The sequence below is a fragment of the Apis mellifera genome, linkage group LG1, assembly GCF_003254395.2.
Source record: "Apis mellifera strain DH4 linkage group LG1, Amel_HAv3.1, whole genome shotgun sequence".
Classification (NCBI taxonomy): Eukaryota; Metazoa; Arthropoda; class Insecta; order Hymenoptera; family Apidae; genus Apis; species Apis mellifera.
The window spans coordinates 5,376,276-5,393,666 of record NC_037638.1 but is presented as its reverse complement, the minus strand read 5'-3'; the positions used below and the strand labels follow the sequence as shown (position 1 = coordinate 5,393,666).

The 17,391-nt window shown below is 30.6% G+C and overlaps 2 protein-coding genes across 3 annotated transcripts in view; one reads left to right on the top strand and one right to left on the bottom strand.

Moving 5' to 3' along the window:
- Nucleotides 1-435, bottom strand: part of LOC100577977 — a 35,954-nt gene extending 35,519 nt beyond the window's left edge. Inside the window, exon 1 of one of the 2 annotated variants that reach the window (XR_003306123.1) lies at nucleotides 108-435. The gene's annotated coding sequence lies outside the window, so the exon portion shown is untranslated. The remainder of the gene's footprint in view (nucleotides 1-107) is intronic. The other variant, XR_003306122.1, reaches the window with a different exon arrangement.
- LOC724192 (titin) overlaps nucleotides 1-17,365 on the top strand; it is a 71,470-nt gene extending 54,105 nt beyond the window's left edge. Inside the window, exons 9-10 of the mRNA XM_001119962.5 lie at nucleotides 12,840-13,129; nucleotides 13,282-17,365. Coding sequence (XP_001119962.3) covers nucleotides 12,840-13,129; nucleotides 13,282-16,965 — 3,974 coding nt within the window. The 3' untranslated portion in view covers nucleotides 16,966-17,365. The remainder of the gene's footprint in view (nucleotides 1-12,839; nucleotides 13,130-13,281) is intronic.
- The last annotated feature ends 26 nt before the right edge of the window (nucleotides 17,366-17,391 follow it).

Genomic DNA, 17,391 nt, shown 5'->3' with positions numbered 1-17,391 from the left:
ATGGATTACTCGAGAAGAAAGATAAATAATCTTAAACTTTCCGCGAAGAACAGATATTCCGATATTGTAATTTTCTCACCGTCAAATTTGGATAAATTGTCCGATACCTCATAAATATGAATGTCAAAACGTGTGGGACGTTCTTAGCTGTGTTCTCTCCCGGCCCACTTTCCGCTGCACTTCGGCTTTCACCACCTTGTGCCAGTCACTGCACTTCCTGCACTGATTGTCATCCTCCACACAAAACTTCTAATCTTCTTCCGAGGTCTGAATCTTCCTCTATCCCTCCCCTCCTTTCTCTTCTACCTACACCGAAATTTTACTTGTGTCTCGTCGTAATACATATACACGTACAAATTTTGAAATGTTTACATAATACCAAGATTAAAAATAGTTTACAATAATTTATTAGATTTTTTTGTAAAAAAAAAAAAAGATCTTTTTTATTTACATTGGGATAAATTAATATGTAGTTATTTGGAATTTAATGTTGTTATTTGTTATCTCTTTAATTGTTAAATAATTATAGTTTAAATTATCTCTTTTGAATCTTATTCATTTGTGAATTTATGATACTTCTTTTTTCTTAATTAAATTAACTCGTTGTTTGTTAGATCTTATGTGTAAATAATTTAGTTATATTAATAATAATTAGTTGACATAGATATATAAATAAATAACATGTGGATTATATTTATTATATATATTTCTAAGTTTCTTAAATAATAATAAAAAAAGGATTGGAAATGAAGAAGTGAAAAAAATTAAATTTTGAAAGCATAAATTTCAATAAATAATATATAATAGAAATAATCTAAAGTGATCGTTTCGAATTTTGTAGTAGATTCTTGAGAGGGGTAATATTTTAAGAGAGTGAAACGTTGAATATTTTTGTCACTGTGCAACAGGAAAGCGTTACCGACGGTTTTCTTCGAAGCACAGCACGATATTAAAAAAGGAGAACCGTCATGACACTTACGTGCCAAAGAAGCCACGTATGCCGTTCATGTATGCGCGCAGTTATTCACTGTACCACGCCCCTCTTTTTCCATCTATCTAAATTTATCTGGGCATGCAGTCGCAAGGTCGTTTTATTCCTATTATATTTTCTCTGAATTTTTCTGATTTTTAATTAATAAATGTTACGTTCCGAAATATTACGATAGTTGAGAGAAAAATAATTAAATTTTTACAATTGAAAAAATTCAGTGCTAGTGATTTTTCTATTAAATTTTATATAAAAAAAATTAATAATCTCTTAATTTTTCGATATAATGTAGTAAATCTCTCAATATGATAAAATTATTTTTATAGAAATTTAAAAAAAAATTAAATTTATTTGAAATATAAAAATTTATAATATTAAATTCTATTTTTTTTTTCTTTTCAGAGATTTGTAAATTATAAATTGAAAATATAATTTTTTCTTGTTAGTACTTTTATTTTTTTAATATTCATATAATATTTTAAAATAAATATTTTCATAATATTTTCAATGAAATTATTATTTAATATCAGTTTTTTGCTAAGATATTTATTGTAAAGTACAATTTTTCTTATCAATTATTACATATTTTCATTTAAAAGTATTAAAAATCTCTTTTATTATTGTTGATAATTGTGGGATTACACGTGTGCAAAATTTATACTGTCAAATTTACCGCCATACAGCAGAAGTATCTCGAATCATCGTCAATATGTACGATTGGACTCGAGAGTCGCAATGCATTTCGATTGGCGCACGAGTGAGCAGTCGTTGGCCAATAGTGCGGCATGCCGCGTGGGTCGACTGGAAGGGGGTTCCGGCAGTTGGACTCGAGCCCCGGAGGATTGCGAATGTGCGTCTTCTTTGGTCTTGCTCGAAGTGTTTTCGTGGTGTGAAACCAGTCGGATTTGTGTATTGTGAATTTCGATAATAAGTTCGTCGATTATTTCTATTGGGACGTGTATCGATAGAAAATCTTTGTAGAATTTCGTGTAGTATTCAGAAGCAGACGGTGCCAGCGAGAGAGCGTTCTCTAAGGTACGTTAATCACGTCCACCATGAACGGTCTACGACGAATTTAAATTTGGAACGGACGCCGGCCGGCGTTGAATGTTCGCCGGTCGATTTCGTGTCATTCTTTAGATTCCTTAGCCGATTTTCGAAACGTTGTTCGCGATGTTAACTTGTTCACAAACCGTCGCAATGTTTTCTTATTTGTCTCACGAGAGGGCCAAGCTTCGCCACGGGCTTGGCTGAATTTCTTAGAAACGAATTCAAACGGTTTCACGTTGATGCCTAGCCAAGACTTGCTACGAGAGTCTTTTTGTTCAGAATTTTAGCGGAAGACAAATTCATAATAATTTTTATTTTCTCTCGTTATGTAATTCGCAATCTATCCGATTTAATTTGATTTCGTCGATCTTCAAAGATTGAGCATTTGTGCAGTAGTGATCGTGGGTTTCAAAAATGATAAAAAAAAAAAAAGTTTCGTTCTTTTATCGACGATATATTTCCTCACCTCGAGCGTGTAAATAAAACGCAGTATTTACGGTTCATGGACACAGTGTGACGTTAGCAAAATGGTGCAATTTAAAAGTTTTTTATTTCTTAATTTATGATCAAATTTAAATTGAATAAATTTTATTAGATAATTTATAATCATATATAAAAAAGAGTTGCAGATTCAAATATAATTTTAGCGTATATTTTGTCGTTCGTATTTGATGTTATGTTTTGATTTATTTTAATGTCCCAAGCTCCTTCAAATGTATTCATATAACAACGATATGAAGTTGAAAAATTGACAGCTCGTTTGTTTGATCTGTGTATAACCTTTATTAGTTTTAGCTAAGAATGATAGAATATTACACATTATTGCGATATACATTATGCGTAAAAACACTTTTAATTATAAAGATTTAGCATTTCAGAGTATTAAATTTCTTAAATTAATCTCTTAATTTTAGTATTATTAAATTGATTTTCGACATAACCAAATAATCACATTTTTTACAAATTTATAATTTTATAATAAATTTTATTATTGATTTTTAATACGAATTTATAATTTACATTTGATTAATTTATTATGATGAAATTCAGAAAAATATCTTATTAAAGATTAAAATCATAAAACGCATAAATGATTGTTTAATTTTTATAATAAATATTTTGCAGGAATTTTTATTATTATTATTTCTATTATAACTTTTCATAAAAAAATATTTTTTATATTACTTGAATTTGAAATAACTCAAAATGTAAATCTTCTGTTTGTTTTTTTATATATTTTATTTTATTATATTTTATACATATCCTATATTAAACATGCATGACTTTAATATATAAAAATAATATGTTGAAAATATGATGGTGAATTTGCAATGCATTGTTTGATTTTTTTATCATTTCACCCGTATTCGTTTCAATAATATCTACACCTATCTCGTAGCATTACAATAAATGCTTCATGTAATTAGCATTTGAATAATACGGGTTTCCATCATTTATATTATCAAATATAAAATATAAGTAAAATAAAATAATAAAAAATGTATAAAGTAAATAACTAAATAAAAAACGTATATTACATTTTTTTAAATTTATTTCAATGATTGATAGAGTTTTGTTTATTTATTAATTGATTTATTAATCTCAATAATTACATGAGACAGTACCTTTGTATTATAATTATTATAAAATAATTAATTTATTTCCACCTGAATTAAATTTGTATTTGACTCTTGAAAAAACTATATATTCATGTCATAGTTTCAAACGTCATAAATATAACGTCATAATGTTAAAAATATTAAAAGATTATTATTATATGAATTATGTGAGTCACGGCGAAAAATATCAAGATATGCAATAAATTATCTTCATCATCATTTTTTTTTTCAATTTATCGAAAAAGATAAATTCTTATAATTTTTTTACAAGATACTTAACGATTTTCTTTATCTTTCAATCTCTTTGTTTATACAAAATATAAATTAAAAAAAAAACTTAACAAAGCCGATCTATTTTTTGTTACAAATAGCAAAAAAATTTTTATTTCAACAATATATTTTTACATTGAAACGACCATCAAGTAAACGTTTGTTCTATGACAAAATATAATTATTTCGTACATTATTTACGAAAAAAGTATTTATTAATATTAATTTGTTAAAAATTATGATTATGAAATGAAAAATAAGATCAAAATTAAAAAGATAAAAAGTTGAAGTCTTGTCCCGAATGGCGTTTCTTATTTATACAATTAATATTCGAAGTCGAATATTTTTTTGAATCGCGTGCTACTGACCGTATTTGCAGTTTCGAAAGCCCGAAAAGATAGAACGTCTAGCGGTCGGTTTACCGTGTCACGACATTAGCGAGGTCTCTCTCGTCTGCAAGCTGGTAATTGGATCTAACCTGGTGTATCGGCTTACTTCGAACTTAAGTAAATTACACTAGCGTACGACGCGTTGCGTTCTTCGTGGTCGCGATCTTCAACGCACTAATAATAAATAGGAAGATAGGATTATGTGTATATATATATTGTGGGTTGAAATCTGATATCGCGATCTTTGACTTAAAAACTAAGTAAAAGATACTGGAATTATTTTAACAACAAATTTTGAAACTTACGCTGGAGAATAAATAAAATTAATAATAATAGAAAATACATTTTATTCGATAATTGATAAATGTAATGAATTATTTGAAAGAAAAAAAAATGAAAATAATTTATTTATATTGTCATAGGTATTCTTTATTGAATAGATTCAACATTGAATTAAATATTACGTAAAAGTTTAAGCTCGTTATTAAATATTTTGGGATAATGTGACTAATAGAAATATATAATGTTATAAAACCGTATTAACCGGTTAACTACGCTTTACTGGTTGCTGACACTGTACTATATATTCTTATGATCAAATAATTATATTTCCCCTGTGCTCGAATATTGAACGTTCAATCGGTTATTATCCGAATATCCGGTCATTCAATTCCCAAGGGTATTTGTGACAAAAAATATTGTATAGAAATATACAATTTTCGATAAAATTGAAAAATAGGAAGGATTCTTAGGACTAAAAAAAATTGTAAATATCAGAAAATGAGAAAGAGGGATTGTAATGTAAATATAAATTTTTGTTTTAATTAATTTTTCAAACAATAGAGAAGATATTGACTTTGTATTTGTTATAAGATTTCAGATTTTTATTTTTTATTTTTTGTCAATATTCCTTCGTTTAAACATTTAATTGTTTTAATTATTCGTCTTATTACATTATAGCTTTTTATATAGTATGTGTATATATATTATATATGTCTCGTATTCCTTCAACTTACGACGGAAATTTGATACTTGGGCCACCACTTGATAACTATTTCTTCTTATTTTCGAACGTGATATTTATCAGTATATATTTCAGAGAGATGTGCTTTCTTTTTTTTAATTTTTTTCTAAAATATTTATAATCTTTTGTAAAAATTTTATTCCATAAAAAAATGAAATTTTTTTAAAGAATTTAATTATAAGATATTCAATTATAAAAGTTAAGACAAATTATAAACATTTTTAATATAATAATTTTATCTTTTGACACGAAGTACAATAAATATTTTTCACATTGTTATATTTGTTAAAATTTCACATATTCAATGAATTAATATTATAATTGAAAGTGAAAGTAATACTTCTCGCGGAGAATAGATTAGCCTTTTTTTTATGGTATTATTAAATTGACATTTCGTGATGAGGACCTTCGTCGATATATGCACAAGGTTAAGTCTATTTTTAATATGCGATACTTTCTCGTTTCTGCTCTCGCGATAATGTGGAGAATACACGATTGGATAATTATTGAGGGGATTTTATACAACAACAGTTTTACATTATTCAATATTATTTCAAAAAACGGAATTGTCTCTCGTAATGTAATATTTTTATTATAGGTTAGAATTAAGTCGAACGCCATATTAGAAAAATCGAATCGTTATTTTAACTTATATAAAATAATTAAATTTATACATTTTTTTTATTATAAATATTTTTAATTAAAATGAATGCAAATGAGATACAAATTGAATACAATTTTTATTAAATTAATCAATTAATCAAATTTATACATTAATTAAATTTATACATTTTTTTTTATTATAAATATTTTTAATTAAAATGAATGCAAATAAGATACAAATTGAATACAGTTTTTATTAAATTAATCATTTAATCAAATTTATTATACCGTGTTTAATCTTAAGGTTTAATTTCTAAATTCATTCAGTATTTTTGATTATATTGAATCAACAATTCTTTAATGTTTAGCGATCATATAAGAAATAAAACAGAACATATCGCAATTCTTAGTTCCGTTTGACGCAAGAGGAAGTAGAATGAAAACGGCGATTTCAATTGGAAACCTCTCAGTCATCGCGTATTATATTCACGATGAATATAGTTTTAGTAAACGATTCATTGTCGTGTAAAGCCGATAATTTGTCTAATAGCAGCTGTTCGGGAAATCATTATTATTATAATTGTAAGTAACTTTTGCATTCATTCGATAATTGTTGAATTGTCTTGATTTTTCAATTTATCAATATTTTCAATTTGTAACATTGAAAATCATTAAGGAATAAAATTGATGTTAAAAATGATGTGAACGTAACATTAAAATATTATGATAATAACTTGTGTTACATTGTTAATATAATAAAAAAAAAATAAACTCATTAGATTTAAAATTCAAAAAATTAATAATAAATCTACTTATTTACAAAATTAATAAAGCCATAAATTTGTCACGAAGAATAGCGTGATTTATTTTATTACAATAATTTTTTAAAATAAATTCGAGAAGCTGAGAAAAATATATATATATTTTCGAATAGAAACATACTCATAAAAATTGGTTGATAATAATTTATAAAATGTTTTGAATAAAGAATATAGAATATATTTTTTTTTTATAAAAGATTGTGGAAAAGTCATCAATACGTAAATATACGTGTGTATCATCTTCTCAGACATAGATAATGATATCGATTCATTATCAGTCTGCAATGATTATAAGTTGGATATTATAATAAAGCTTAAATGCAGCTGAAAAGTTTATAATTTCAATTACAATATTTTTCTTTCGTGTAATCAAATTCTAAAAAGTTAGGTTAGGTTAGAAATTCAAATTGAAAAGAATGTAACGATCGCTCTCCGTTCCAATTTCAAATATCGTAGAAAATTCTATACGTTCGATTTGTCACGTATCGCGGAAACTGGCGTATGCGCGTGGAAAATATTTTTCTGTGCATACTACGTGTACCGAATCACGGTAATGTCAGGTGCAGTTTAGAGAAGACCAAGTTTCGAATAGCGGCAGAGCCTCGGTTCCTTTTTATTTTTCCTCCTTGTCTCTGTGTTCTGCTGTGCCTGCTGTCGCCGGTTTAAAATTAGCTCTCCCTTGCTCTCTATACACGCTATACCAGGCTGGACTCTGATACGTTGCACCGTGCGGTTGAAACGTAGAAAAAAAGGAAGATCGAAGAAACAGAAGGAAAAGAAATGAAAAAAAAAAAGAAAACAACGTCCTCTTTCGATATCTTCTTAAATTTTTTTTTAGTTTTTTTTTGTTTTCTCTGTGATTCTAATGAATTAGTGTTCTAGTGTAGTTTTCTAGGTTATGTTGTCATCTCGACTGTTTCACTTACTAGCAAGAATTTTGGGAAAATATAAATTAAAATTATTCACTTTGTAAAATAATAAAATCCTTGATATTGGTTCTTTCTTGCATTTTTTATACTTTTATAAAAAATTAATAATTAATTGTTATTTGGTTTTAATTTGATTTGTTTGTTACGAACAAAGAGTTTTTTTACAAAGAATAGTTTTTACATGATTTCTATGATTTATTATATTATATAAAAATTAATTTAAACGAATAAATATGAAATAAATGACAACAAATTCTTGCTGAATATTCTAATGCCGATTATTAACAATCTAAGCTCAATTTTATTCCTAAAATTTTGAAATATGTCTACAATATATATCAAATTTATTAATATCTCAATTTTTTAAAATAATAAATTTAAATTTGCATATAAATGATACATAATGTGTAATGCAAAAATATTTCTATCTATAGGATTATAAATATCATCTAGAGTCTTCTTATAATACATCTAATATAAAATTATATTATTGAAATTTATTCCAAACTTAAAAGAGACAGCCATTAAACGCGATAGAGCATAGTCCAAGATGAAAATCGAGGATTAAGAGGGGGAAAAAAAAAAATTATCCAGCTAAAATAGTTCTCTCGAGTTCTTGAGAGAAAAACTTGGCGGGTAAAGATAACTCTTGAAAGTTGTACACACGGAGATCGTTGGAACGAATTCGCGTTGGTGGTAAAGGAACGTTAGAATTAGGAACGAGTTAAGACAACGTTCTCCGCGTGGGTTGCCCTTTTTTTTGGCATCCCTTAAGCCTGTCTCTATGTACAGTGTATTTACGCCTCTGGCTTCTAGACACTTCGATTACGTAAAATATATAATAACTGCTATAATATATTTTATTGTATATAAATTTTATCCTATTATTAGTTCCACATCGTATTTTTTGTTATTAAGAGGTTATGTTTGTCATGATAGATATACATGTATGTATATTTAACAGTTACATTCTGATGACGAAAGATACGATAATAAATATTATTCAAGATTATTACAATATAAATAAAAAAATTTAGAATTGAATTTCATTAAAAATTATATATATATTATAAATTAATAAAAATTTTTTATGATTTTCTTTTCATTACAAAAGTTAATTTTCTAACATCTCGGACAATCTTAAGATAGTATTAGAATAATTTTGGAATAAAGAATTTGATATTCAAAGCATTCGTTTCCAAAACGAAGTGTTTTCATTGCATTAAAGATGATCTACCCAAGTTTTCTTTATGATGCAATAGAAAACTTTATATACTATATAAGTTTTCCTATGACTTCCATAACCTCAAAAGTAATTTATGATGGCAATATCAAGATTGCTGGATATACTTTGTATATGATTACATGTAAATATATTATTGATGTCATGATGTACATAGTGACTAAGTATTATAATAATAATCTAGTGTAGATTAAATGGGATTTTTACCAAACGTAAAATACAATGTTAATAATATGTTAATAAAAATATTCTTATTCGAATATTTTTAAAAGTAATTTTTAAAATTCATGGAAGGATGAATATATTAAATTAAATTAAATTTTTGATTAATAATTATCTAATAATCGTTTAAAATATTATAATAGTATGTAAATAATCTTTTTACGATTTTTTTTTTTTTTTTTTTTTTTAAGTATTTCGTATTTCGATAAAAACTTTGAAAAATTTGATTGCGATATTTATTTGAGATATGTAATTATTATATTAATTTTCAAAAAACGAAGTCGTAGAATTTTTTGATCATGCGTTAAAGAAAAGTGATTTATTACACATGTAATAAATTGTTATGAAAGTTCGAAAGGAAATATTATATTAAAAAAATTATTATTTAATATTAATAGATATTAAATAGTAGATAATAAACATTACTTGTAGTTTAGAATATAACTGTGACCTGAAATAAATAATTAAGTGAATATACGTGATTTGCAAATAAAAAAGATTAAGAAATATCAGAGTTTCTATTTTTAATATGAAACCTATGTATGAAGAATTTTTTAATTTCTTTCTTTGAATATCCTTCCTTTTGTATCCTCCAATTGTTTTAAATTCTCTTCAAACACGATTCATACAAATAATCGTGTAAATTATTATATTATATTTTTTTTCCTTTGTTGAATCATTGCTTCACTGTTCATCAATATTCATTACTTTGTTATTTGCATATCATTAATATTGCACTCTAACATTATAATAATATTACGTTATATAAAAACAAAAATATATTTTATTCTCTTTGTTTTGATCATTTTTCAAAAAAAAAAAAAAATATTCCATTTAATTCTGTTAATAATTCTATCAATGGTAAGTAATTTTGAGAATCCAGTCCATTTATTTTATGCATGAAGTTTTTATATTTTGCAATTATATTACAGTGATTCTAAATTTAATTCACATTCTTAGCAAATAATTTATCAATTCAAGAGATTTGAATTCAATATTCATACAGTAATCTTAAATATATAATTATATCATTAAAAGGGTTAGTACAATTTATGAAATTATTACTTTTTACTTCAATAATTTTGGCAGAAGTTTAATTTATTGATACTACTTATTAAAAAAATATTAAGTTAATGATTATAGAATTTGATAATGATTTTTAAACAATTTTTAAGATTAATTGTAATTATATATAGATATAGTTTGAAATAAAATTTTCTGATTCAAATGAAAATTATGTAAATTAATCTTATAATGACTTTTTTTAACTTACAATAGTATTTAGATAATACAATTCTAAAATATTTATTTCAATTATTTCTCTTTTTCTGCTCATAAATCTTGGAGGGTTAAACCATTGCAGATTAACCTTAAAAAAAAAAAAAAAGTAATAGAAAATTCAAATAAAAAAAAAAAAAAAAATTAAAACTCATAAGTCAAACGTAGAATGTTCATCGCAGTTCACTTAGTTCGTCTCAATAACTTGGCTCATTAACTCCCCTTGCTTTACTCATTTTCCACTGACTACGTCAGAGCCTATTCTTCCATACTTTAATATACCAGACAGATCAAAAACATTAAAATCTGGGAGAAAATTTCCATTAGAAATTTTCCATCGATCCATACAACTCTATTCGTCATTTAACTCGATCATAAATTATATATTTATAATTATTTCCAATAAGATAAAAGTAAATTTAATAAATGAAGAAAACCGATAGAAAATTTTTCATCTATACATCACGTTCTATACCTTCGTCATAAAAAACTTTAACTACACTCTATAAAACGAAAGATCGTCAAATATTGTAACAAAAATTCTCATCCAAAATGATCCACGATTCTCATCACTGCTCACATTACGTTCTTTCGTCGTAATTTACTCTATAACAACATTCCATAAAACTATAAAACTTGTATAAAAAAAAAAAAAGTCAAATACCACGAGAAAAATTCCCGTTTAAAATTTTCGTTCGACAACTCTCGTCACGCTTAATATCTTCGTCATAATCTGTTTTTACGACCGAGCTCCGCGAAAGATCGATAAAAACCACGACTCCTTCTACTCCACAATCTACTCTCTTATAATAATCACAAACCGTAATATCTCTATATACATCCAAATATATAATAAGGAGCTAGCCTTTTAGGTTAGGGATCTATTCCACTGATCCACTTCTAAATCTATTCCAACGACGCGAAACATCTCGAATGAAACGTTTCGTAATGCCGGTTCGATTCTCCGCTATATACCTATACGTGTCCGTTCTCTCGTTCTCGAAGGAGTGGGGGGAGGGAGCCTCGAAATTGATGGAACACCGGTTGCTCGTCTTTAAACCGAAATTCCCTGCACCGCGCGGGCGAGTGAGTCACCTCGTATGCAGGGGCCAGGACCAATCGTAGGAGCGCGGCGTTCCTGGCGGAGATGAGGTGCGACTGTTGCTATACGGTGTGTGCCGGTACAGGTGGGTGGTGGCAGGGCCGTCGCGGAAGGGGGTGCTCCGGGGGCTCTCTAGACTAGATCGATAATGCATCTCTTGGCGGGCGTAGTTCCTCTTAGTCACCGGCAATCGCTCCTGCGGCCAGATATCCTACCTCGTCCCCTTCTCGTGAGTACTTGTGCTTGCTTTTTTAATGATGTATCGTTATTATGAACGCGGTTAATTTTTTTTTTTTATATATACATATATATACTTATATTTGAAGAAATGGAATATCGATTTCGGTTGATCTTTTTTCGTAATTCTCTTCTCATATAAATTTTTTCTTCGTTTTTAGACGATTTTTTTTTTTAATTTTTTTTCTTCGGGATTAAAAAGTTAAAATTATTAAATAATTCGTTTAAGATTAAGTCGTTTTAAATTTATTATTATTGTTGTTGTTGTTAATTTAAACTGGTCTTATTTTTGTTTCTAAGCAGTTTTCGTTCTAGTGTCAATTGCGTTATCGATTTTCGAGTGTATGGGTCATAAGTGACCTAGGGTTAAATCGTGACGTTGCGTCCGGCCGACCGTCCCAGGGTTAACTCTTGCTGTATGCCAAATACTGCAGGTTGATTTAGCTCCCTGGTATATCTTCTTCTTTTGTTGTGCTTTTATTCGTTTTATTGCTGATGTAATTCGTGTTAAATAAATTTATAAACGTTCGAAAGCGTCGAAATTAAAGTTGATGAAGAAAAAGGATGAGAACATAATCTGGAAAAATATTTCGTTTAATTTTCGAGTATTCAATGGTGAAATTTAAATTTTCTAATCTATATTATTATTGTAAAGACTTTCTTCTTTTCTTTCTTTTTTTTTTTAGAATTTTATTCATTATTTCATAATAATCGAAAATAAAAAAGATGGAGGTATTTCTTCGTACAATTCGAGAAATTGTTACGTAAGATGGTGCATCGAATCGTTCTTTGAAGTGAAAAAAAGATCGATTTTTAAAATTTCTAAAAAGTATCCTTTTTTTTAATTAATTAATAAAATAAACTATTTGAATTCTATTATTTACATTTGATATAATTCTTATAAATAATCTTTTGGATATTTACAGGAGCTGAACAAAATTATGCTAAAAAAATAACAATTTTTTTTTTCCAATTTTTCTTTCAACGATGAGATCGAAAATTTAATAAATGGTTTTTTTTTTTTGTTATTATTTCGTTAATTCTACATTGTCAATTATTTTCAGAACCTCTTCAGCATGCGCTGATTCACGAAGCAGATAATGTAGCGGAGAGCGAGGATTCCGAAGACGAGTGGAACTATTATCGAGTTGATCCGAACAAGGAAAAGAATTCCGAAACGAATCCCGTTAACGAACCCGAGAAAACGAGGAACGTGGAAGAAGAAAGTGAAATATCAGAGTCAGAGAATCAACCCGTCGAAGATACAGAAACGAAAATCCAATCTGGAAACGTGGAGGAGGATATTAAATGCGAAGATTTGAAAGAGGAATCGCCTGAGCTTATTAACATAGAGGTAGCAATAATTTTAAGTTTGTATCACTTTTTCACTATATTTCTGATAATTATCCTTATAATAATAATATTACATCAATTATTATCCTCTTAGAGAATATATTTTTATTTATAACAACTTGGACGAGATGTATAATTCTCTCCTAATTGTAGATTAGCGCGGAGGATAAGGAAGAGAAGTTGGAGAAGACCGAGGAGTCTTCCTGCAACGAGGAAGAGGATAAGTTGAAGGATATGGATTTTCAATTGAACCCTAACGCAGCCGAATTCATTCCTGTTTCGCCGCAATTTATGGGAACGAGAATGGATCTGGTCGAGGATTTCCCCGTCTCCGGGTCGCCTTTCAAGCAAGTCCCCCAGATGGACGACATTCAGGTGCCCAGCCAGAGCGAATTCGAGAAAGAAGTGTGCCAACGGCCGAGAGAGGTCGACAACGAGGAGAAGGAATACCAGAACGGTGACAATTTGCAGCACACGGATTACAGCACGGATTTCCTTGCCGACGGCAAGCAAAAAGGGGGGGCGGCCCCCGTTTCAGGGAATATGGACGATTCTGAGATATCGTCGACGAAGGCCGAATTCGGGGACGAGTCGTCGGTCAGTTTCCTAACGGCTAGCGAATTCCACAGAACGGGCATCTCGGCGATAGACGAGTCGTTCTCGAGCTGCGAGCGTGAATACGACATCGCCAAAGATCCGATGGCAATGTCTTTCACGCCGAGCGACTTCGAGGCGGCGTTCGACAAGGGTGTAGATTTGAACGCCGTTCACGACTTGAGCAATACCGATTTAGAGGAAGCGAATGGTATTTTGGACAAAGAGGAGGAGGAGGAGGAGGAGGAGGAGGAGGTTATGGAATCTCCAAACTTGGAAAACGATACTGTTAACGACAAAATGTCGAATATTATGTGTAACGTTGTGGAAAAGGCAGCAGAAAAGTCTGAAATTCGCGCAGAATTCGTGAACCTGTCTTCGCAACAAGATTACAGCGAAGATACTTTCATCGAGCACGCGGACGAATTGAAAGCTGACACTATCGACTTCCTAGACTTGCAACCAGAGTCTTCCAATCGGCAAGAATCGCAAGAAGCGGCGAGATACGACCACTCTCCCTTCGCTGAAAATTATTCAGGGGAGTTCGAGTCTGAGAAAGAAGCCGTTTCCGTTGACAACGAACAACCTTCCAGCATAGACGAAACGAAACCCATGGACGAAGCGAGCGAGGATGCTGTCCTTCTTGGGAACGAATCGCAGAAAGAGATTTGCTCGAACGATGATGGTAACACGCCCTCTTCGCTGTCGCCGATCCCAGACGCGATGGAAAGCGATTTGGCGGTGGCAGAGAGTGGGGAAATTCAGTCTTCCAAACAGGTTCGATCTTCGTTGCACCCGGACGCCCCAGAGTTCACGCCTGAAAATTACAATTTCCAATCGTTTGGGATGGACAGCGACGATGTTTGCCAAGTGAGGGCAACTACTGATTCGTATCAGGCATATTCCACGGAAGCTGGAAGCGCGTTCGAGATAGTTAAGCAAGATTTGGTTGCAAACATACAATTTGACGAAAAGGAAGATGAACCAGTGTGTACGAAGCCACTAGTTGAGACAAAGCCGGATGAAGAGCAACATGTTGTTTGCGCGAGACCACTTCAAACCCACTCTGAATTGACTCCTCCTCTTTCTCCTCAAGAGGAGAAACGCATTCACGATATTATTTATCCTGTCAAATCTTGCGTCGAGGAAGAAGTAGTCGAATCGAAGGAAATTCCAGAAGAAGGAAAGACAATTGAAGACAAAATGGAGGAAATGATGGAATCGATGAAAGAATCGATGGAAACAAATGTATCAACAGAGGAAATAAAGTCGGTAGAATTGGAGGAGCCAATGAAAGAATCCATTTTGAATTTATCCGATTCTATGCAAGAATTTACAGGTTTGGAGAGTCAATTGCAACCCACGGAAGAAGAGGTTTTTAAGGCCAAGATTGTGGAAGATCTTCAGGAAGAAATTATAAAGAAGGAAGAATTGATCGATGTTACAGAACCAGAAAAATCTCCAGAAATTGCAGTCGAAAGTGAATATATGATACAAGAACAGAAAGAAGTGCAAGAATTTCCAGAAGTTAAGGAAATTAAAGAAATGGAAATTGAACAATTAAAATTAAAAGAACCAGAAGAACAAATGGAAATCCAAGAACCAGAATTTAAAGAATTCGAAGTTAAAGAACCAGAAATTAAAGAACCAGAAATTAAAGAACCAGAAATTAAAGAACCAGAAATTAAAGAACCAGAATTAAAAGAACCAGAATTAAAAGAACCAGAAATTAAAGAACCAGAAATGAAAGAATCAGAAATTAAAGAACCAGAAATAAAAGAATCAGAAATTAAAGAGCCAGAAATTCAAGAACAGAAAATCAAAGAAATAGAGTTAGAAATTAAAGAATCTGAAATCAAAGAATCTGAAATCAAAAAATCGGAAATTGAAGAACTTGAAATCAAAGAGCCAGAAATTAAAGAACCTGAAATCAAAGAACCAGAAATTAAGGAACCTGAAATCAAAGAACCAGAAATTAAGGAACCTGAAATCAAAGAACCAGAAATTAAAGAATCTGAAATCAAAGAAATTGAAGTTTCAAGTCAAAAGCCAGAAATCAAGGAATTACTCAAAGAACCAGAAATAAAAGAAACGGAAATCAAAGAACCAGAAATAGAAAAAGTAGCCGAAGTTTCAGAAAACAAAGTCATTGAAAGAGCTGCAATAGCGAGCGCAACTGCAGCAGTTGTAGCAGGTGCAGCGGGTGCAGTTGCAGCACAAAGCAAAGCGAAAACAAAAGCACTCGGTACAAAACCAACGAAAACTACAACTTCAAAGCCAACCCCAACAAGATCAACTCCAACATCCCCCTCAAAAACTGTATCTTCCACAACACGAACATCGACTGCTGCAGCAATGAAGAAGCCGTCGACAACGACACCTTCTCGTCCAAAAGATCTCGACGCCTCGAAGAAATCTACAATTTCCTCTACGACAACCAGTAAATCGTCGGTTGCAAAATCCGCCTCGAAAACAACGACATCGACCACTGCAACGAAATCGACTAGCAAAACCAGCGTAAGCACAACCTCTAAACCAAAACCTGTCGCGTCGACCGCTTCAAAACCGATCACTGTTACTGACAAAAAACCTACCGCGAACGGTGACGTTAAATCTTCAAATAAATCGGCGACTGCGACCAAATCGTCCAGCAAAGCATCACCATTAGCGACCAAAACTACGCTAGTCAAAACATCTTCCACACGAGCATCGACTGGAACGACGACAGCTCCAAAAGTAAGATCCTCTTCTGCCAACAAATTGAACACGACTGCAAAAGCTAGCAGTACTACCATCAGTACAACGGCTAGTAACAGACCCAAAACAGCTCCATCTAGTGGAACTGCATCGAAACCTCGCATGTCGCTCAATAAGTTACCAGCGATCGATAAACAAGTGAAGGAAACGGCCAACAAACAAATTTCTATGGGGCGGACAAGTACACCTGCTTCCAAGACGACTTCTCGTTTGTCCATGACCAGTTCTAGCACGACTACGATAAAACGCGCATCCTTAACAACAAAAACTACTACAGTCGCATCCCCGACGAAAAAATCTACACCTGTATCGAAAACTTCGAAGACCTCGTTGAGCGGAAAAACGGGTGGTGATAAAGGAAAAATTTTGCAAAATGGCGTATCCGAGAATGTTGAGATAAATACGATAATCGATGACATGCCGAAAAAAGATCTATCGCCCGTGGTCACTCCAAATGATAATCAATTAATCATGAGCTCCGATTGAATTGGCGGGAAATGACACCGGTTTCAATCTTAGCTTTATGTCGATCGTATGTCATGCACCGATAAAACATTGTTCTTTCTTTACCAAAAAAAAAAAAAAAAAAAAGAAAAAAAAAGAGATACAGAACATCCGCTAAAAAAAGTAGTTTCTTAGGGAATATATAACGAATCGGAAGGAGTTTTTACTATAATTAGCGTAAAGTATAAAATATAATATATTAATGTGTATATGTACTACCGAAGTAATGAGTCTGTTTATCTATATTGGCGAAAAGAGAGTGAATGTGAAACGAGTGAAAGAGAGTGAGTGATGAGAAAGAAGAAAAAAAAAAAAAGAGAGAGCAAGGATGTGTGTAAGAGAGGATATGCACTAAAAAAAGAAAAAAAAGAAAAAGAAAAAACAAAATATATGTTATTTCGCTTTTGA